We start from the raw sequence: 19,658 nt of genomic DNA on the forward strand, positions 1-19,658 counted from the left end.
ACTGAAGCTACATCCTAATCACTATTCCCTTAAGATTGTTAGCATGGTTATCTTTAGGGAAAGCAGCAATGCCACTGTGATTATACATTGTCTTATCTGATCACTTGCCTCAACTACCCTGTATTTATTTTCTGGTACACCCTCAATTACTTTCTTCTATTTCTCCACCTGTGTTTCTATTCCCAAGTTGTGTAAGAATATTAAATAATCAACTCATCACTACATAAAGCACCTGATCAGAACAAGTGACCTACAGGATGCTTTCTGCTACCCCCAAGTAAACATGTACTGTTTGAAACTCCAATACTAACAAGTAAAAGGAAATATATGCAGTTAATAAATTAACCATTTTTTTTTTGAAAGACTTGGAATTACACCTCAAAACACAACTAACAGAAGTTTTTATAGACTCCGCATTCTCTCCACATCAGTCAAAATTCACAACAACAGGCAGGGTTCACAGAAGTAATCCTAAAAAAGGCAGGACCAGCTGAGTGGATACAGGTAATTGAAGAATAACAAGTCTAGGACTTCATTTGGAATATCACTTTTAATATAAATATTTTGTATACAAAAATAACCAAAACACCCTATAGTTATCTCAAATCTTCAAGGTTTTTTCTACTCAATTTCCTGATAGTTTGGCAAGCGCCTGTTTTCTCTGCTCTGAAGTCATATACTCACAGGCTTCTAAAATATTTACTATAATTAAAGTCTGTTGAACTGTTTTTGCTTTTACCCATATTCTTCCATTCATTCCCAGCACCAGCTCAAACGGGTACAACTGTGACAACTCCTGAATTATTTCACATTTGGGAGCCAAGAGCCTGTAAATAAGATTAAAAAAATAAAGGAAAATGTAAACATTCACATTTGATAAACAATGCATTATTTCAGTCAGTAGCTAAGCTGCAGCACTGATATTATGGGAGCTACTGTAACTACCCTAAAAGATGATCCAGTTGCGTATCCATCCAAAACAGACATACAATATCAGATTTTGCATTTTCCTCTGAAAATATATGCACTTAAAATACAGCACTTGTGAATTTATAGCTGGTTTTCTAACTAGATTCAGAAGAGTTACTTGAAAAATTGAAAGCCAATTGTTTCTTTTATAATAATTCTATAATTCACTAAGTTCTAAAACTACTGCTTGACAAAGCAACATTCTGAAGTGCTGTTACTTACTAGTTTAACACCAAAGGTAAAGATGTGTTTTTCCAAACAACAATTCCCTTCTCCTCTTTCAGGAGGCAATATTTACACAGAATTAGATTGAGACCATTTTAGTTTTATATCATAACACATCTCACAGTCAAGTCAAGCTTCAATAAGCTTTTTCAAAGAGAAAAACAAACATATCAAGAGTAAACAGTAATATACTGTTATTTCTTTACTTATATATATAGATGATGGGCCACAAACCAAATCATTTACAAAACCCAGATGTGAAATAGCTGCTTCATGTTTTTAAGATCGCTTTTCCAAAGAACCATCCCCCTACCACCTACCTTAATCACCAAAACAAAGCTTGACTGTCATTTACCTGTATCAGCTGGTACTTTCAGATTGTCACAAAAATCTTGTATTTACCACAGCATTACCTAAGTAATTCCAAAATTTGGAATACACTTCAAAGACTGAAGTTAACATATCAGCTTTATAAAAAAAAAAAAAAAAAAAAAAAAACAGGTTATAACACTATATGGATTTCTTCATCTGGATTTCTTCAGGGGGAAAAAAATGTGCTATTTCTGACTCAAAATACATGCATCTTCCATCCAGTAAAACTAGTATAAATGTACTAGAACAATTACGACTCATATCCTGATTATTGGTTAGTCCATACTTCTCAGGGTATAAATACTTGTGCATGTTCAACCTAAAACTACAACCTTACATGTTAAGAATGACTAGTTTTCTTGGTACTTACTTTCTTATAAGACCTAAGGAAACTTTAAAGAGGAATCCATCTTGTCCAATTACTCCCATGCCACTTGCTTTTCCGCTGCTGTCTATACAGACCATCTCTGGTTCCATATCTTTATTTGCTACAAGGAATTGACCATAAACAAGGTCTCCCACCTAAACCAAACAGTGTCAGAAAGCAAAAAGTATTAGACATGATCATACCATACATTCATAAAAAATATTAAATTTATAAAGCTCATCCAGGATAACACAAAATAGTTGGTGAAAGAAGAATGAATGAGTAGTTTTTGTTCTCTTCTACTAAAGACAACTTTCCACATAATAATAATATTGTATCACTCCTAGAATCTAAAAGTTGTTTAAAAAACACGTTTTATTTTATGGAGGTATTTTTCTGTTTTGAAATACCTTCGCCAGACTTTAAGGAAGGTAAAAATGAAGTCTAAGCAGCCTATTCTTGTAACTGCTTATCAGGACCACAACAAAGCCACACCAGCTTATTTTGTTGTCCTTTAGAGTCCATTTTACGTTCTGGCGATGGTATTTCAGCTGAATGCAGAAGCAGTGACATGCACGTGCCGCGTTTTCAGCGGTGTTATGAAACAAACCCGGTTTTCTCCCAGCGTCAGCGTTAAGAGCTCGTTTTACAACCTCAGAGTGCCCCCTTGGGGCGAGCATTACCGCATGACCAGCATCCACGGCTGGCAGCATCATGGAAGAGGTAACACGGCGCCGGTTTTGCCTTGCGGCCCGGCTGAGTCGATCACCCCCGGGTGAGAAGAAGCCCCGCTACCTGCACGTTGGGCCGGTTCCTTTTGGTCGCTCCCTCGAAGGCCAGGTAGGACAGCGAGGCCTGCTCGCTCCCGCCGACGTCCAGCCTGAAGACGTCCCCCGCCCTGGCGGTGACGATGCCGATCACCTGGTCGCCCTTCACCGGCACGTACTGCGGGCAGCCACACGCGGCTCAGCCGGGGCCCCTCGGGAGGGGCCGGCCGAGCCCTCCCCGCCGCCCCCCGTCCCCTACCCGCTTCTGCTGCGAGTCCACCCAGTAGGCGCCTCCCGCCGCCGCCCCGCCGCCGCCGCCCGGCTGGCGGTGCCGCAGCAGCCCGCACTTGGTCACCAGCAGCCCGGCCGCGCAGCGCCGCAGGCCAGGCCCGCACAGCAGGCGGCCCCGCGGGGCCGCCTCGGGGCCCAGCGGCAGCCGCTCGGCGTCGTGGTCGGGGCGGGCGGGCAGCAGCAGCACGTCGCCCGGCAGCACCACCTGCCCCACGGCAGCCTCCGCCGCCATCTTGCCGCTGCCCGCCGCCATCTTGCCGCCCTCCGCCATGGCCGCCGGGCCCCGCCTCCAGTCGCCGGCCACGTGGGGGGCGCCGCCGCGTGGCGAGCGCCGTTGCTTAGCGACGCGGCAGCACGCGCGGCGCCCGGCCCGTTACGACCGTTAGGGTCTGAGGGGGGCGGCCGGGGGCAGCCAGCGCCAGGTGCCTGTTGCCTGTTGCCGCAGGGGCAAGTCCTGGGATGGAACTCAGGGAGGGGGAGAAGGCCCCGGGCTGCGCTTACATGGAGCCGGGGGCAGCGGCTGTGGGTGGGGGCCGCAGGTGAGGGCGCTCAGGGCAGCTGAGGTGCACCTGGGGGCCTGTCTGGGCGCCCACCCTGACAGCCCGCCGCTGCCGGTGACTGCCCAGCCGCCGCCTCCCGGCCTACCGTTACGGCCTTATTTCCAAGCAGTTTCTTAATGCTACATGCCCAAACAGTGAGCGGGGCACGCACAACTAAGCACATTTCTCTAAAGTTCTTAGTGTAATTGATCTATCATTCGAACAGTTAAAAACTAAAGCAGTGTTAAATCTGAATAGCTTTCCTCTATTAACTGCCCGATTAAATTAGCTATAATAAAATACGAAGAGTAATGTCATATCCACTGTTTGGGACCTGAGTCAATACTTCTTAAAAGTCCTAATTTAATTCTGGCATTGATGACTAATGTATGTCTGTTTGTTGTTAGTAGATCTGAATGGAGTCTCAATATCTGAAGAGATGCCTGGGAAGTTGCCTGACAAAGGGACTGGCAGAGGTTGTAGAGCATCGCCCAGCAGACCCAATAGAGTACCTGGCACATTGGATTTATAATTACAAGAGAATCTTAGATGAAGAAAAAAAGGTGGATATATAGTTGGTAAATAGTATATGAAATGAAGAATATCAGATTGTGTCTGGAGATAACTCACAGAAAATTTAAGAAATTTTGTAATATAAGTTATGGGAAAGATGTTGTACAAATATTTCATGGCAATATAATTGATGGCTATTTTTTTATGTTTTTTTTTTTTAACTGATTCCGTGTTACCTTTGAAATAGAGAATGCTGGAGAGGATTGAGCTGGAAAAAGAACGGGAGGCAGCCCTGGAAGAACTTGAAATGTTAAGAAAAATGAAGGAGGAAGAGCTAATGATTCAGCAGAAACTCGAAGAACAACGTCAGGTTAATAATATTAATAATAGATAATTATAAAAGCATATGATGGTGTAGAAACTTGTAGTATTCAGTATGCCTTTATTCTCTGTATACGGATTTTGAGAAAAAGGTAACATAAAGCAAGTATTTAAACCTCACTTTTCTAAGTAATAAATGAAACAACCTGTCAGCAAGTGGGAAGAAAAACTTACCTACGATGTGGTAAGATGTTACCAAAAAAATGAAGGAATGTAAAGAGGAAATGCCTTAAAACTTATGTGACAAATAACTTAAAATAAGTAGACTGTCTTCTGTAGTTCGTTACAAACAAGAGGTGGTGTAAATAAAGCTAGAATTCAGTACAAAAACTTTTGACAAGCTTGCAAGGAGGCCTAGGAGTAATAAGCACTCAAAGATATTTCAATGTAAGGCAAAAAATGGTAATGAGAATGTATACACAATTATTGATTCCTGAAAATAGTTGGGAATCAATTAATTAATATTGGATATTTAAGCAGCAGAGGGCCCTGATTCTGTCCTTAGCTATTTGAGCGTTCTGCTGACATAGTAGTTTAAATCCTATACTATGTGATACTATGTGGACATGAAATATGAGAACTAAAGATGACATCTGTGTTTGAAGTTGTCCTTCATGGATGAGGGTTGTGAATATGACCATCCGCGTCAGACAGCATGCATGCAAGAGCCTCAGTTGTGCATGCTGCTGTAATTAATGTAGATAGTATTTACTGGATTTTTTTTTAATTGTTTCACTTTCACATGATCAAATCAAAAGTGTGATTTAAAAAGTAAGCTGATCATATTAAGCGCAGTTCTGGTGTAAGATGAGTTCAATCTATTTCACTTGCACTTTTTTTAAAATATGGAATTTACAGTTTTAGATACCAAAAGTGTTGTGCTAAGTGAGTAAAGTTAAATAGTATAAACGAAGAATGCTCATACCAGCCACGTAGTCAGGCTTGTTTTGTATGCACCGAAAAGGCACGTGGAAACCAGTTGCTACAACATGACAATGGTTGTACTAACTGCTCACAAAATGCTACAGCAAGCAGTATTCTCTAGGCCCTAGTGTTTGTTGAATATGAATGCTCAGATTATGTGGTTTCTGAAGTCCTGATGTAATAGGGCTTGCAGAGTGAACACTTTATATTAGATATTTCCAACTGAAAAATGTAAAGGTTGATGAAGATGGTTAATCTAAATAGCTTATCATTTTTATTCATAAATTTGAGTCTATATGATTCATCTGTGAGATGAAGTCAGATGATATTGAGAGGACTTTATATTATTAACATAAAAGTGTGTTTCATGCTTTTTTTTTTTTTTTAATATTTCAACCATGAAATACATTGGAAGTAATGGGGTGGGGAAAATGGACATGCACTTTTTTCCTTCTAATTTGTCCCTTCATTAAATGACCACAGAGGCAGTTGGAAGAAGAACGGGCGAAGCTAGAGCTGCAGAATGAAGAAGACAAGATGCAGTTGCAGCAGAAGGATCAAGAGGTTTAAAACAAAGCTTAATCAAGGGTTTAAAAATGTTGTTAATCAGATGTCTTTTCTAGATGCAGTCACTAAAGACAAAACACAAGGCAGAAACCCAGTGTTGTTATATTAAAACAAATTAAAAAGAAAAAAAGTGAAAACTGGGAAAGAATGTCCAACCCCTTGCTTCCAGTCTGTGTTTTATACTTGAATTTTGATTTGTTGTGTTAGGTTTCTTTAGTTTATGTTCAGAACAGAGCATAAATTTATTGCAAAATCTGGCTTAATTTGTATGAGAAAATGTTATAACATAAACACATCTAACTTAAATATTTATACAAGTATGTTTTACTGTGTGGCAATGCCAAGTCATTTGCTGTACCTGGAAAAGGGACTATGGCTGGAATTGAGATGTCTTTTAATTCTAAGATCCTTGTGGTTCCCAGGAATTTATGCTAACAGGAGTGTGTATATGGTGGTCCATGTAAATATATTGTCATATAATGCTATCTCAGTAAAAAATATAGACTGATAATTGCCATAGCTAACTCAGTAAAGCTTTCAAATCTGAAACACTTCTTAAATTTATATGGACCACAATATTTTAGAGATATGCATGTTTTTAGGGCACTGTTGAAATACTGATAGTGCGCAATTGTAGAAAAATGACTGTGAACGTAACAGGAAAAAATGAATATGGAGAAATTTAAACCAACAATTCCTGTTATTTACAAATGATAAAAATAGTATAGACAAGTATGGAATGACCCCATTGACTAACACATTTGTGTAGCATGCATCCGAAATATTCTTTTTATATTAATACATAAAGTCATTTTAGCATATCTGAAGTATTCACTGTAGATAATTACTCATGACATGGAATACTTTTAACTGAAAACACATTTTCATTACCACAGGAAATTGAAAAGACAATTGCTGAACTTACAGATAGACTGGGAGCACCTAATTTAACCACAGTTGAGGAGCTAGACGAGGGTGGACAGTTTGAGGTAAGTGTTTAGAAAGAATCAGGAGACTATAAATGATTATGTTTAAGGATTTGCTTATCTGTGTTGACATATCAAAAGCTGACCGTTGTAGTTCAAGCTGTGCTGTTTCTCTCCTATGATCTTAAGGGATGGTATTTTGGCCATAGTATTTAAACTGTCCTTAGCCTGTTGTCTGGTTCATGGTAAGGCATTCTAAAAGTCACTCTGCATTGGCTGACGAACTCCTCAAGATTTAAGATGCATGCCCTTTTGGATTCAGATGTGCTACAAATGAAAGTATGAATATTCTCAGAGGAGGCAGCCTTCTTTGGCCATGTGAACAGATAGTTGTACAGGATATGCACTAAATCATGAAACATGACTCACTTTTGAGTGAAGTTACTTGTATTTTTCTGAGTGGTTCTGATTGTTGGTGCAGCAGAATGCAGTCTTGTGCAGAGATATCTGAGCAACTGTTTAAAGTAAAAGACCAGGTACTAAAAGTGCACAGTGCTCATTGCGGCAAAGACCCACTGAGATTCTGGTTGTCCAAGCCCCATGCCGGCATGACTACTGCTTTCAGTACTACAGCTGTGACTGAAGTGTGATATACACACAACTTGCACACCTGTATTTTTGTTTTCTGTTTGTACTTATCCAGAGAACTGAGAGGACATCAGTCAACCTTCAGTATTGTAAGTCATGGCAGTACATTTAACAGTTGATGCCAACTCATGTGAAATCTTCCACTTTATGTGCATTCACTGTAGAGAAAAATATTATGTCTGTCTTTTTTCAGTTAGAGTATTCCAAGTGGTGTTATTTGAGATTTTGGTAGGTTTCCTTTTTCCTTTTTTAGCCTTACTGATTTGCTCACTTGATTTCTGACATCGGTAGTATAATTTGAGCTCAGAACTTAAAATTATGGTATTAATATGCTTTATGCTTAGGGTTACTTTAGTGAAAAACAGTATTATAAGTGTTTTCCAAATATAATTGTGAATATATCTATGACTATACTTAAGGCCAGGTTTTCACAGCTTCCTTGATATTGCTAAGAGCTAAATCTGATGAGTTCTCAAGGTCTTGTCTAGTCCTAATTTTTATAATTTTCTGACAATGGAATATTAAAAACTATTCATGAGGCTCCAGGCGTATTTTATATGTCCTTAAATAAGTGAATTGCAAAACCAGAAGTGCAAAACCAGAATTGCAAATGAGTACTAAACTGACTTGCTTCTTCTTGTATGTATCATTTTCAAAGTTTTCATGCCTAACATGGTTTAAAGTTGGATTATGTAGTCCTTTGATGATGTTATTTCAGCTTTTCCAGTGATACATTTGTTGTATTAAAATACAAATCAAGAACAGATATATAAAATGAAAAAATATACACCTGTACTGCTGAAACTGTTCTGTTCTCAGAATCATAATACTTCAACCAGACTTACTGGATCTTATAATAAAAGTCAGGTGATTGTTTAATCTTTGTTGTTGTTGTTGTTGTTGTTGTTGTTGTTTTTGACAAAATCCAGTTAATGTTGGCAACCAATAGACCGATAGAACTTTTTGTGTTCTTTTTAGACTGCAACAGATGTCACAGCAGAATCAGAACAAGAAAATTCCCAACCAATCTGAAAGCAGTAAATATATTTTCTATTCATTGCTTGCTGATCATCTTTCTATTAATTGAAGTGCAATGCCTTAATTTATGTATTTTATATATAGAACTGATTTGCATACCTGTCATTTGAGTTTCCTTGCTTTCTGGGTATATGAAGTCTGTTGGTTCTGGCATGCCATGCTACCCTTTTGCTCTTAAACTGGAGTAGCTGTCATGGATGACTTGAAGGAATAAAACTGGAGTTGTGATGAAAGCAGTAAATATATTTTTTACTTACTGCCCACTGATTCTTGGAGAGTAACAACCTAAAATTCATATGGATTTTATAGATATAATTACTGTATCAAGGTTGTTTTGGAGTAAGGGCAACAATATGCTAATTTGAATCAATAATAAAAAAAAGCAAAAGATCAAAGAAATTTTACAAGAATTTGAAAGGTTTCTGATATTAAGAAAGCATGATATATATGTATATGTCAGGAGATGGAGAGAGAGTTCTATACATCAGACTAAATGCAAAAATTTAGTCAGAAGATTTATGCCATCTAGAAGTAACCTTCTCACTCAGTAGACAGGTATACTAAAAAACCGTCTGTGTCTAACACAGAAATCATGAGGTACTTTTTGTAACTCTAGGTGTTACAACTCTGGAGTTCAGATAAACCTTTCTGGTTATTGTGTGATATTAGGTGAGCTACAAGTGTCTACATGTCCGTTTGGTTAATCGGATATTAAAATAATCTTCTGCATTTGTCTTGAATTTGCAAGTTAGTAAACTATGTCTGTGTTGATTATCTTTGCTAAATACCATTATTGGTTTTCAAAGCTCCACATCTAAAATTTTGGAAGAATATTTAATATTTTCAATATCTATTTAAAAATCAGTTTTATATCCCTTAAAGATTGAATTAATTCTTATCACAATTTTCTGTAATCACCAATACCTTGGTACAGGTTGCAAAGAGTGTTTCATTTCTATTTATTATAAATGGAAAACACACCAGCCTTGAGAAATCCTCTGCTTCTTGGTTAAAAAGTATCTTCATATCTCAGTGTCTTCTAATAACATGGGTTACTGGACAATTAACATCAGGGTATTGCCAATATTGTATGATGGGATACTCTTTGTTACAAATTCAGTGCATAGTTAATGTATTTGCCATTCCAAGTGTGGGATGAAAGAATTGTTTGGGAAGTTTCACTTTAATTCATTTATATTATAGCTAGCTTTAAGATTTTTCTCTTTGGAAAATGTTAAAAATAGGTATACACAATAGGCAAAGGTCAATCATGTAATAAATAAGGTCAATCGTGTAATAAGTATTTTTCTGCCCTAAGTAACTGTTCTGTTCATGTAGCTCATAGTAGGCAGAATCCTATCAATTTTTAAAAAGGTGTGCACTGTTATTTTTAATATAGTAATATATAGTTTTTTCCTTACGTGTAATAAAGTTGTTGGCCATTATTAAAAAAATGCTATCACCCTCTTTGTTGTCACATTGATTTGCATTGATTGCAGACGCTACAAATTGTTTATCTGTCTTTTACGACATATATTTTCCCAAGAGGGAAAAATGGCATTTCTCAGGTGTAAATATTTACAAATGTTGATTTAATTTTACAAACCTAACAAAAATTAAACAAATTTAACCAAAAATCTTGTTATTTAGATATGTTGATTATGAAAATTTCAGCCTTCACATTTAGGTAGGACATATGCTTAAGTTATAAGACGGGATTTTAAACATGCTAGTAAATAATTCTAATTACTAATTCCAACAAGTGACTTTCATTGTCTAGTTTTTCGTAACACTTGTATCTTCCTTTGAGTTGGTTATATGTGTGTCCACTAGAGTGCATCCTTAAAAAAAAAAAATAGAGGCGGCTGTGCCTGTTACAATCCATGATTATTTGTCATTTTGTTTCATCTTGTTTTAGTTGTGACTTTTTCTTTGTGATCTTTCCATTGCTATTTCTCATTTTCTTTCTAGATAGCATTTGAATTTTCAAATGGAAACTTTTATCAGAAAATTCTTTTAGCAAGGGTCAAAATAAAAAGGCAGATTACAGTTTACTTATTCCTTTGTATTTATATTAATCTGATCATGTACATAAAGTACATAAGAAGAAATAAGGTGTTCAAATATCATTCAAGATAATTCCCATTGTTCAGAATCTGATGTGCACAGACCTAGTGCACTGATTGCCTCCTGCAGCTTTATAGGAATTCTTATCTTAGATACGGGATCAGAGGGTAAAGTATTGTTGGTTCAATACTGTCTTAAGATGCAAAACAGTTGTAGGTAACTTGGAAATGTTACTATAGTATACAACAGGGATGACTTCTGCTTAGTTGTCTAAGCTGGGAGGGAAATGAAGACAGCTTAAAATCATTGACTTCTCTTTCTGAACTTCAGTCTTTGGAGCATAGCTAGATTAGAGCTTGGAACAGGAGACAAGGAGGAAGATATTGTTCCATTGTTACCGCAGATGATGTGATTCCAGAAGTGGTAGTACTACTTAACTTTTGCATAAAATCTAAGGTTGTGTATTGAAAAACAAAACAAATAAACAAACATAAACCCCTGAAATTACCTAAGTTAAGCTACAGCCTTCTTTTCCATCAGAGGCAGATAATAGAAAATGTTGGTGAAAATATCATAATAAGTACTGACAGAAGATTACAAAATTATAGTTTTTCATTTCTTCAGACCAGGAGCAGACTTTTTTGGGCCATTAAAAGACCCCAAGTACAGGTCCTCCAGAGAATGTGCTGATAGTGATGTTCCCAATCACAGCTGTTCTCATTCCAGCAATACTCAAGCATAAGGATGCAAACAGATATGAAGCCCAAAATAGGACAAAATGAATCAGTTCAACTGCCAGTCAGTTCATAAAGATGGAAATTCAGCTCTGCAATGCAAGAAACTTCTCCTGGAAGGAAAAATATATGTTGCAGCAGGCACATTTTTATGTTATCATTTAACAGAGTAGGCTTTATTATTAAGTAAACAGTCCCCTTTCTTTTGATAGGTGATTTTCCTTCATAGTCTAAAGAAACATATCCTTTTGTAAGCAAGAGCTTTTCACAGCAACTTGCTAATGGCAGTGAGAGTTGGATGAATTAGTCAGGATTAAATGCAAAATTGATTTACTCTGAACTTTGCTAATACAGTTTACTTACATTTGAAGTCAGCTATTATTTGTTTTACCTCTGTGAAGTTTTCCTGTTCTTAGGTTAGATAAAGAACAGTGTTGTCTGTTGACTACAGCTAGAAGAGAGAGGCTAATCCTGATTTTACTGATACGGACTGATGCAAATTTTAAAATATCTTACCAGTTGTTTTATTATTTTAATTTAATTTATTTTGTTTTGTTTTGTTTTATTTATTTTTTAGGTTTGTTTGGTTTCTGGCATTACCATTATCACTCATGCAGTCTTTGTGCTATGTACTTCTGCATTTGTTTCAATTCAGATGATGGAAGAAACTATACTATTATAAACTTTTACATAGATATTGTTGGGCTAGTACTAGTAGAAGAAAGGCAAGATAGAGGAAGATACCATTTGAGATGTCATAGTGTAGTGAACTTTTTTAAGAAGCAGAGGGCTCTGATCCAAGGAATTTGAGAGCTCTCAGTTGAATATCCAGCTTAAATACTGTGGATCTTCTCTGTTAACTTGTGTATTCATCATTATCATAAATCAAAATTAGTGTTTATTGTAGGTCTGACTTGCTGAGGTTTACACCAATTTTTCTTTTAAATTATTCTAGAAGATGCTACGTCATGAACGATTATATCCATTAGGGCCCTTTATGGAGATGCTCAGTGCTTCCATTGTATGCTCAGTTATATGGCACCTAAAGTCAATGGCTATTTTGAAAAAAAAATTGTGACAACTAGTTTCTTAGAGTAGTCCTTTGACTGTCTGAACATGAGTTCATGAGGTTGAGGTTAAAAAACAAACAAACCAACAAAACCAAAAACAACAACAAAAACTGACTATATTAAGCCATTTGCCATTTTATTATTAATACCAAGTGTGGTTGTATTATTAACCGAAAGTAGAGCAACAGACAAACAGTCAAATAATTTAACAAGTAGAGAAGGCTCAGCATTGGTTTCTTGCTAGTTAATCTTATTCAAGCTGTTATTTATTAAAAAGGCTGTTTTGATGTTTCAGTAGTGACACAGAAACATATACTACACTAAAAATCAAAAGTATTCTTCCTCGTCAGTTTCAGATCTGGCATATTCTAAAATTTCAAACATACTTTAAACAACGATGTGAAGTTCGGGCTCGATTTAGAATAAACATTAAATAATTAGACATACCATATGAAACTTATCTGAATTACCTTACACTCTCTAAAGAATATTTAGAAGGTTTAGGAGTCCTTTAACAAACTCTCAGAAGGAGATTTTGCTACTTTCTGCATGTAGTCATTCCTGGATATAATAATTGGAGATGCTATTATTAAGGATTTTTTTTTTCCCATAATCTTGGGAAAGTGGGTGTGAAAAACATACTATTTTAATTTGATGTAAAACCCATGGGTGTTAGAGTTCAGTAAATGTTTCTTTGGACAAAATAAATGATTTTACTCAGTGGTTTGTGTATAATGTAGATGTGATCTTGCAGATTTGAGGTAAGAACATCAGCTTTTTCTGGGGGAGGAGGAAGTACGTCTGAACTTGATCAAGTACTTTGGTTAGTCTACTTCTTTTTAATGAGCAGAATCAAATTTCCAGCTCTGTAATAAATAGAGCTGATTTCTTTGTTGTTGTTGATTGAAACAAATAAAGCAAAAAAAAAAAAATATATATATATATATATTGTTGTTGCACTGAGGAAGGAGTCTTTTAAGGATCTCAATTTTGTTCTCACTGAATTTGCTGAAAAAGCTCTGGTTGAAATCATTAGTAAGAGGGTTGTGCTCTCTACTACTGTAAGCATGAATTCTACCCCTGAGAACTCATCTCTTACTTATTAAACTTTTATTATACCTAATTTTAGAATGAGAAAATTGATTGATTCAAACTATATGTAGGGGATGACACTGCAGAAGTGAAAAGATTCATTGTGGCAAGGAGGGTGGGAGAGAGGGAACATTCTGACAATAATTTTTTCCCATTGCAGCAGCATTGCAGCTCCCCTTTGCTCAGTTTCAAGTCACATTCCTGGGAGTGTGTTGGGCTTCTCCAATCATACTGCTCCATTTCTACCCCACCTCCTGAATGTAGTTTCTTCCAGAAATGACTGGCTGCATGCAGACACACCTGTATTTGAGTCATTATTATCTTAAGCAATTTTGGTTTTGCCACTGATGTGTTTAGTAGATAAGTTTAAAAAATGCTATTTATTTAACCGATAATTGTAACCCTGGAAACAGGATCTGTTGTTTGTTTCATTGTAAACATAGCTGCACTGAAAAGTTACCCTTAGGCATTGACAGCTGAAAATTTCTAAAGCTGGGACTGCTGTGAAGTTCTGAGGCAGCTGTTCTTCCACATTTTTTCAGTGCTCATATGTGCCTATATAAGTGGAGTCTATAGGAAAAATGTATGACTATTATTTTTCTCTCTAGGGCTTGAGCTATGTGTTACTGTATTTGCTTGTATTTTAAAACTATTCAGGCAAGTTTCTCAACAAGAACTATAAGTCATCCTTCTGAAACATTGTTTATTCTTATCTCAATAGAGTGTGTTTCTAAAGACCCTAAATATATTTAGAACTGAGGTTTTCACCATTGCTCAGACCTAGGCCATCGGTAACATTCTCCTTACCCCTCTTTTGTGACCTTTCTGTTTTTGTTTGTTTGTTTGTTTGTATATATATATATTATTATTTTAGTCTATCACCTGGAAACTCATCACAGTTACATGATAAATGAATTTGTCCTAGAATATTTCTAAGCTTTGCTTGGCACAAAAAATCAGGAGAGTACAGACAGACCTGTATGTTCCTAAATATTTGGGCTGACTCTTGAAATACAGCGAAGTGTAGAATGGCAGTTTTCCATTTTTCTTCATTTTCTTCAAATGTTCTTCAAATGCCAAACAGCAGCTACAACTGTTGCCATGCTATTCTGTGACTACACGAAAGTTTCCACCTGTACACATAGAGGCTTTTGCGGCTGGCAGCAGTACACCAATACTATTTTTTTCTTTTATTTTGCAAAGACCATGTAAACTTTAAGAAAAAAGATCCACTGACTATTCTGTGTTTTGCTTTGCTTGGGAGGATAAGTAATTCAAATTTATTAAGATAAAATTTTATTACTTGTAGTATTTCAGTGTTGTGAACTGTAAACGTAAAACCTTCTGTTTTGAATAGATTCAAATATACGTGAATTCAAAATCTGGAAATGAATTTTGAAATCTAATTTTCTCTCTGTGTAGAGAATACTTTATTGTCTAAGGAGATAGGTCTGTGCTTACTGAACTTACTGGCAGGACTCTCACTTGAGTCCCAGTAAAACATTTGTGCCAGTTGTGTGGGAATGTGTGCACATGTCTTAAAGATAATTACACATTGCAATCACTTTGCTGACCTTACTTCTAAAGACTTACAGAATCCCAGCGACACATTTTGTGGTGCTGCAAAGGTGGAGAGGTAGTAAAATAAAACTGATCACCCGAAAACCTCTAAATGCCTCATTCTCTGACCAATGCTGTGGGGATTCTAAGGCATTGATAGCAATTGGGAAGTAGTTATTAATAAACTCTAGTATGGGCATAGTATTAATTTTCTCATTAGCCAAGATTTCTAGAGGTACAGAAAAGAGCATGTCTTTGAGGAGTTGGTTTATGACAGATGCCATTTTCAGTATTAATTTGCAAAATAAAATACCTTCTGCCTAGGAGACAGAATTAATGAATGGTGTGAAATTGGGATTTTAAGCACTCGTAATACAAAACTATTTGTATGAAGAGCTGAAGGGATAAAAAGTCAAGAGAAGAGAAAATATTAGAAGAAGGAGAACTGCCTAAGAGCAGTTCTTGCACTTGTTTAGCACCAAGAACAACAACCCTTGTAGGGTAATGTTCAGCTTGGTAAAGAGTGTAGCTGCTATTTTTTTCCTTCTTCCCTGCCTACAAGAGCTGCAGGCTTCAGTTTCCTTTTACAGGGCTATAGTCTGCTTCCTTGAGAAGTTCTAGTGTCACTGGTCCGTTGTGTGGAGTAATGTGATTTTGGAGTAAAGTGATGAGCATAAACTGAATGCATTGCAGAAATTAAAAAAAAATAAATCAATCCTTAAGAACAACATTCTGAAGTTTATAGTCTTAATTTACATTGTGAACACTAACACCAGATTATAGTCTTTTTTTTGTTGTTGTTAGTTTTGGTCCTTGTATGTTTCAGACCAACAGGAAAGGTGTGACATTCATAGACATTTCTCTTTGTTAAAAATGTTCCTGTTGTTAAGGATCAAAGCAAGAGGTCATTACACCTCACAAATCCCACTTTACTTTTCAGGCAGATCATTTAGCAGAAAGTAAAAATCAGTCCTCACAATAAATAAATAAATAAATAAATAAATAAATTTTTATACATCTTCTAGCAGAGGTGTCTGGGTTGGTTTAGCATTCTTTGGTTTTACTGTGTTTTCCAATAGGGAATGACTAGGATGTCAGTCACAACACGAGGAGTAAGAAACCACTGCATGCACATATTTTTGTAACTAATAATTTTGCAAGGATCAATAAATTACCCTTTTTCTTTTTTTATACTTTTCAACTTTGGTAATCCTACATGTGACTTAATAAAAATTTCTTTTTAAAAGGATATTACTGACACTTCACTTGTGATAAACATTCTGTTGCAAAAATAATGGCATGGAGAATAGGACTCAATTGGGCTGTTAGCACACCTATAGTTCAGAGCCTACTTCTTATAAGCACCTTCAGCTCATATATCTCATTTCTGTGTATTGTCATGATTAAGTGCTTCCAATCAGCTTGTGATGAAAAAATACTTGTTTAGAAATGGAGAAAAAGGAGAAATTTCTCACGCTGTAGAAAAAAATGTGTGCATATATATTTACATTTAATCATATTAAAAAAATGTAGACCTCTTAACCCTTGTCATTCCTTTCTAGTTGTCTATGAAACATTTTTTAGCCTAGTTATTTTAATAATTTTTTGGAAAACAAAACATATGGGGGAGGTGGCTGGCTGATTCCTTGCACTGCGCATCTTACAAGTTTTTGCTGCCATACCCCAGAGTTTCCTCTCAATACAGTATTTCAAAACTAATTCAAGAAATTGCAAGTCAACCTTTCTGGAATGCAATTTAAAATGCCAATAGCATATAGTAATAGATGTTGGGCTTTATTTGTCTTGTCTTGAGAAATCAATTTTATTTATTTACAAATCTGAAATATACCGGAAAAAATTCTGAGACATTTAGTCTGCAAAACACTGGGCTCTCAAAACTTTGAGATGGCAACAATGTCTATAAGCCTGAAGATATTTTGGTGGTATTGAATTTTTCCATTCTATATTTCATCTATAAATAGTAATCCGTAAAAATTTTTATGTGCTCCGGTTACTGTATGTATTTTTGTCTAGTACCGTTTATGCTCTTGTGTTGGTTGATGTTACGTGCCCTTCATCCATTAATGTTCTCTGGTTAGGCACACATCTAAGAACATTTTGGCTGTGTGTTATTTAAGACTTGTTTATTTGAAACTGCTAAATGACTAGTTGGAGTGAAGTCTTTCAGACACAGATGAAAGATAATGATGTTTGCTGTCTGATAGTGTATTTGTCCAGCTCAAGTATATGAAATTGCTACTTGCCTGGATGAACCAACTGGTGACAAGGTCAGGTTGGGGGTGTTTCTGGAAGATGGAACCAATCGGATTATGTACATAATCGGCACATCCCAGAGCACTGGTAGTGCATCTGAGCTCTGTAGCGATAATGGTGGGAGTATTTCTGAAAACTTGTGAATAACCACCTTGGATAGGAGTAATGACTAACGAAGTTGTTGGTTGTATGTTGTATCTTTTTCTCCAGATATCCACATAAGCTTAATTCTGGAGTTTACAGCATTGTGCAGTCATTTTCAGTCATGCAAAAATAAAGTAAAATTCTGCTGTGCATTATTGACTAGATTAGTACTGAGTATACAAGTAAATGTGTTTGTCTGGATCAAGCAATTTCCAGTATGCAAATATTGTGAGCATAAATGAGCTACAACTGCAAATACCGACTGTTGGGACTTTGTAGGTCAGGCTGATGGTTGGACTTGATGATCTTGAAATTCTTTTCCAACATAGAGGATTCTATGATTCTATACACTGTGCATATAGGGCAGGTATATATGAAGATTTTTGAGTAGTAAATGATTAAGAAAAGTAATTTTAGTCCTATACCATATGAAAGAAAGGTCCTTTCTTGCACTACATATCTAGAAGAAATAAAAAGCATCTGAATTTAACCTAATGTTCCTTGTCAGGAAGCCAGTACTTAGGGATTCCACAACTGTGTTCCTGCAAATAGGTTCCTGCAACCTCACTTCATGTACTAGAGTCAATATTTGTTTCAAAGTCCAAAGACCACCTGTACTGTAAACATCTATGAACCACTGCAGCAAAAACTGTTGGGTAATGGCTATTTGAATGTATCAGTCTGTTTCCTAAGGTACTGAGGAAATCCTAATGGTTTACATATATACACTAATAATGTCGTAAGACATATAAATGCAGATTGTACAGATCCCAAGCTGCTGGAAGACTGCTGTATTACCCTAGCCAAATTGTTTTTGAGATAAAGATCTGTGGCTGTAAAGGGATTTACTCTGGACAGGTGATTAGACCTGTCATTAACAACAAGGAGTCCTAACTATTTGCTCAGAAAGGAACTGTGGCTCTGTATGTATCTGATGTATGATCACACCCCTTGCAATTGAACTTCAGGGTTGCGCTTTGTTACGCGGCAGGTGACAGTCATTCTCAACTGACCATGACAGCTGGAAAAAACATGCAAGGAAAATACATAGATGGCTTCCTCTAAGGTTTGAGGGAGCCCATTTATAATTTAAGAATTTTCCATTCCTGTCCGGGACATAAATTTAGCAATGAATGGGTTAAATTATTAAATTTATCATAAATATCATAAGCAAAATCTGGAGTTATACAGTATCATGTTTGCAAACTAAAAAAAAGGCTTTTTGCAATGTGAGGTGAAGATGAAATAGGGCTCCATTCTATCTCATCATTTATGGAGGACCCGTAGAGAGTTTATGATTCTGTTGTAGCAGGGCTTCATATAAGGACATAACACAAGCAAATGCTTTAATAAGAAAAACTGACAAAGACAGAACTATTACATACCAGGATGGTTTAATGCTGTTTAAGTAATAACGTACGAAATAAATAAAAAAATAAAAGATGTAAGTGAAACCCTAAATTTCAATTACTGTTGTTATTTTTCTATCTTTTCTGATATACCAATTCTAATTTATGAAGATTGATTTAGAAAAAAAAACAAGCAATTTTTTGTTATATAACATGCAAGAAACTGAGGTGTCTGTCTAAGGGCTGTAAAAAATGCCTGACTTTGTAAACATGTACTCTGTCTCCAGACTGTTGAAGAATGATCTCAGGTTTTACACATAAACAGCTAGGACTTTTATTAAAAATATCAAGAGAAAACAAAGTAGTATTCAATTCTCCGTAGTGGCACAGTTCTGGGAAAATAATGCTCCTATTGAATTTGCAATCAAGACTACATTTGACTTTAATAAAAGCAAAATTTAATCTCCAAAGTAACTTTAATTATTTCATAAGAAGCACCTCAGAGTTGCTACTTCATGGCCCTGGCACACGTTACTTAATGACATTATGCTGAGCAACCTGCTTAGGTTGGTCCTGTTGTGAGCAGAGTGTTGGACTAGAGACTTCAACCTTTCTGTGATTCAGTGATGTGTCAGAGTAGAAAAATCAAGGTCAAACAGGTGCAAAGAGGACAAGCACATGTGTGCAAAAATAATTATTTTCTTTCTTATTAATAGTGGAAGAACCTGAAAAGACGTCTTAGGAAGTAGGGAGGAAGGTAGATGGGAGACACAGCAGAGAATCTCTCTGAAGCTGAAATAACTGTGGAATAAGTCAGATAGAATGCACAGTAAGAATTTAC

The 19,658-nt window shown here is 36.4% G+C and overlaps 2 protein-coding genes across 2 annotated transcripts; one reads left to right on the top strand and one right to left on the bottom strand.

The window, feature by feature from the left end:
• Nucleotides 1-515: 515 nt before the first annotated feature.
• On the bottom strand, nucleotides 516-3,265 carry EXOSC3 (exosome component 3). The gene is made up of 4 exons (XM_084290610.1): nucleotides 2,960-3,265; nucleotides 2,729-2,878; nucleotides 1,937-2,088; nucleotides 516-827 (listed from the first exon to the last, which is right to left on the bottom strand). The coding sequence occupies exons 1-4, from the start codon at nucleotides 3,260-3,262 to the stop codon at nucleotides 626-628; spliced, it is 807 nt and encodes a 268-aa protein (XP_084146736.1). The 5' UTR covers nucleotides 3,263-3,265; the 3' UTR covers nucleotides 516-625.
• A 681-nt stretch (nucleotides 3,266-3,946) lies between these two features.
• Nucleotides 3,947-9,711, top strand: DYDC1 (DPY30 domain containing 1; the record flags this gene model as incomplete). Its single annotated transcript, XM_084289885.1, has 5 exons — nucleotides 3,947-4,093; nucleotides 4,291-4,413; nucleotides 5,832-5,912; nucleotides 6,812-6,904; nucleotides 8,468-9,711. 5 exons carry the CDS (start codon nucleotides 3,947-3,949, stop codon nucleotides 8,519-8,521), a joined length of 498 nt encoding a protein of 165 aa, XP_084146011.1. The 3' UTR covers nucleotides 8,522-9,711.
• Between the last annotated feature and the right edge of the window lie 9,947 nt (nucleotides 9,712-19,658).

Source organism: Netta rufina (genome assembly GCF_964035555.1).
Source record: "Netta rufina genome assembly, chromosome: 7".
NCBI classification, from domain to species: Eukaryota; Metazoa; Chordata; class Aves; order Anseriformes; family Anatidae; genus Netta; species Netta rufina.

Bases quoted from the DNA above. Each gene is read 5' to 3' on its own strand.
- EXOSC3 (XM_084290610.1), bottom strand. From the start codon at position 3,262: ATGGCGGAGGGCGGCAAGATGGCGGCGGGCAGCGGCAAGATGGCGGCG. The intron at 2,879-2,959 runs GTAGGGGACGGG...GGCTGCCCGCAG, and splicing joins TGGACTCGCAGCAGAAGCGG to TACGTGCCGGTGAAGGGCGA. The intron at 828-1,936 runs GTAAGTACCAAG...TCTTATTTACAG, and splicing joins TCCTTAGGTCTTATAAGAAA to GCTCTTGGCTCCCAAATGTG.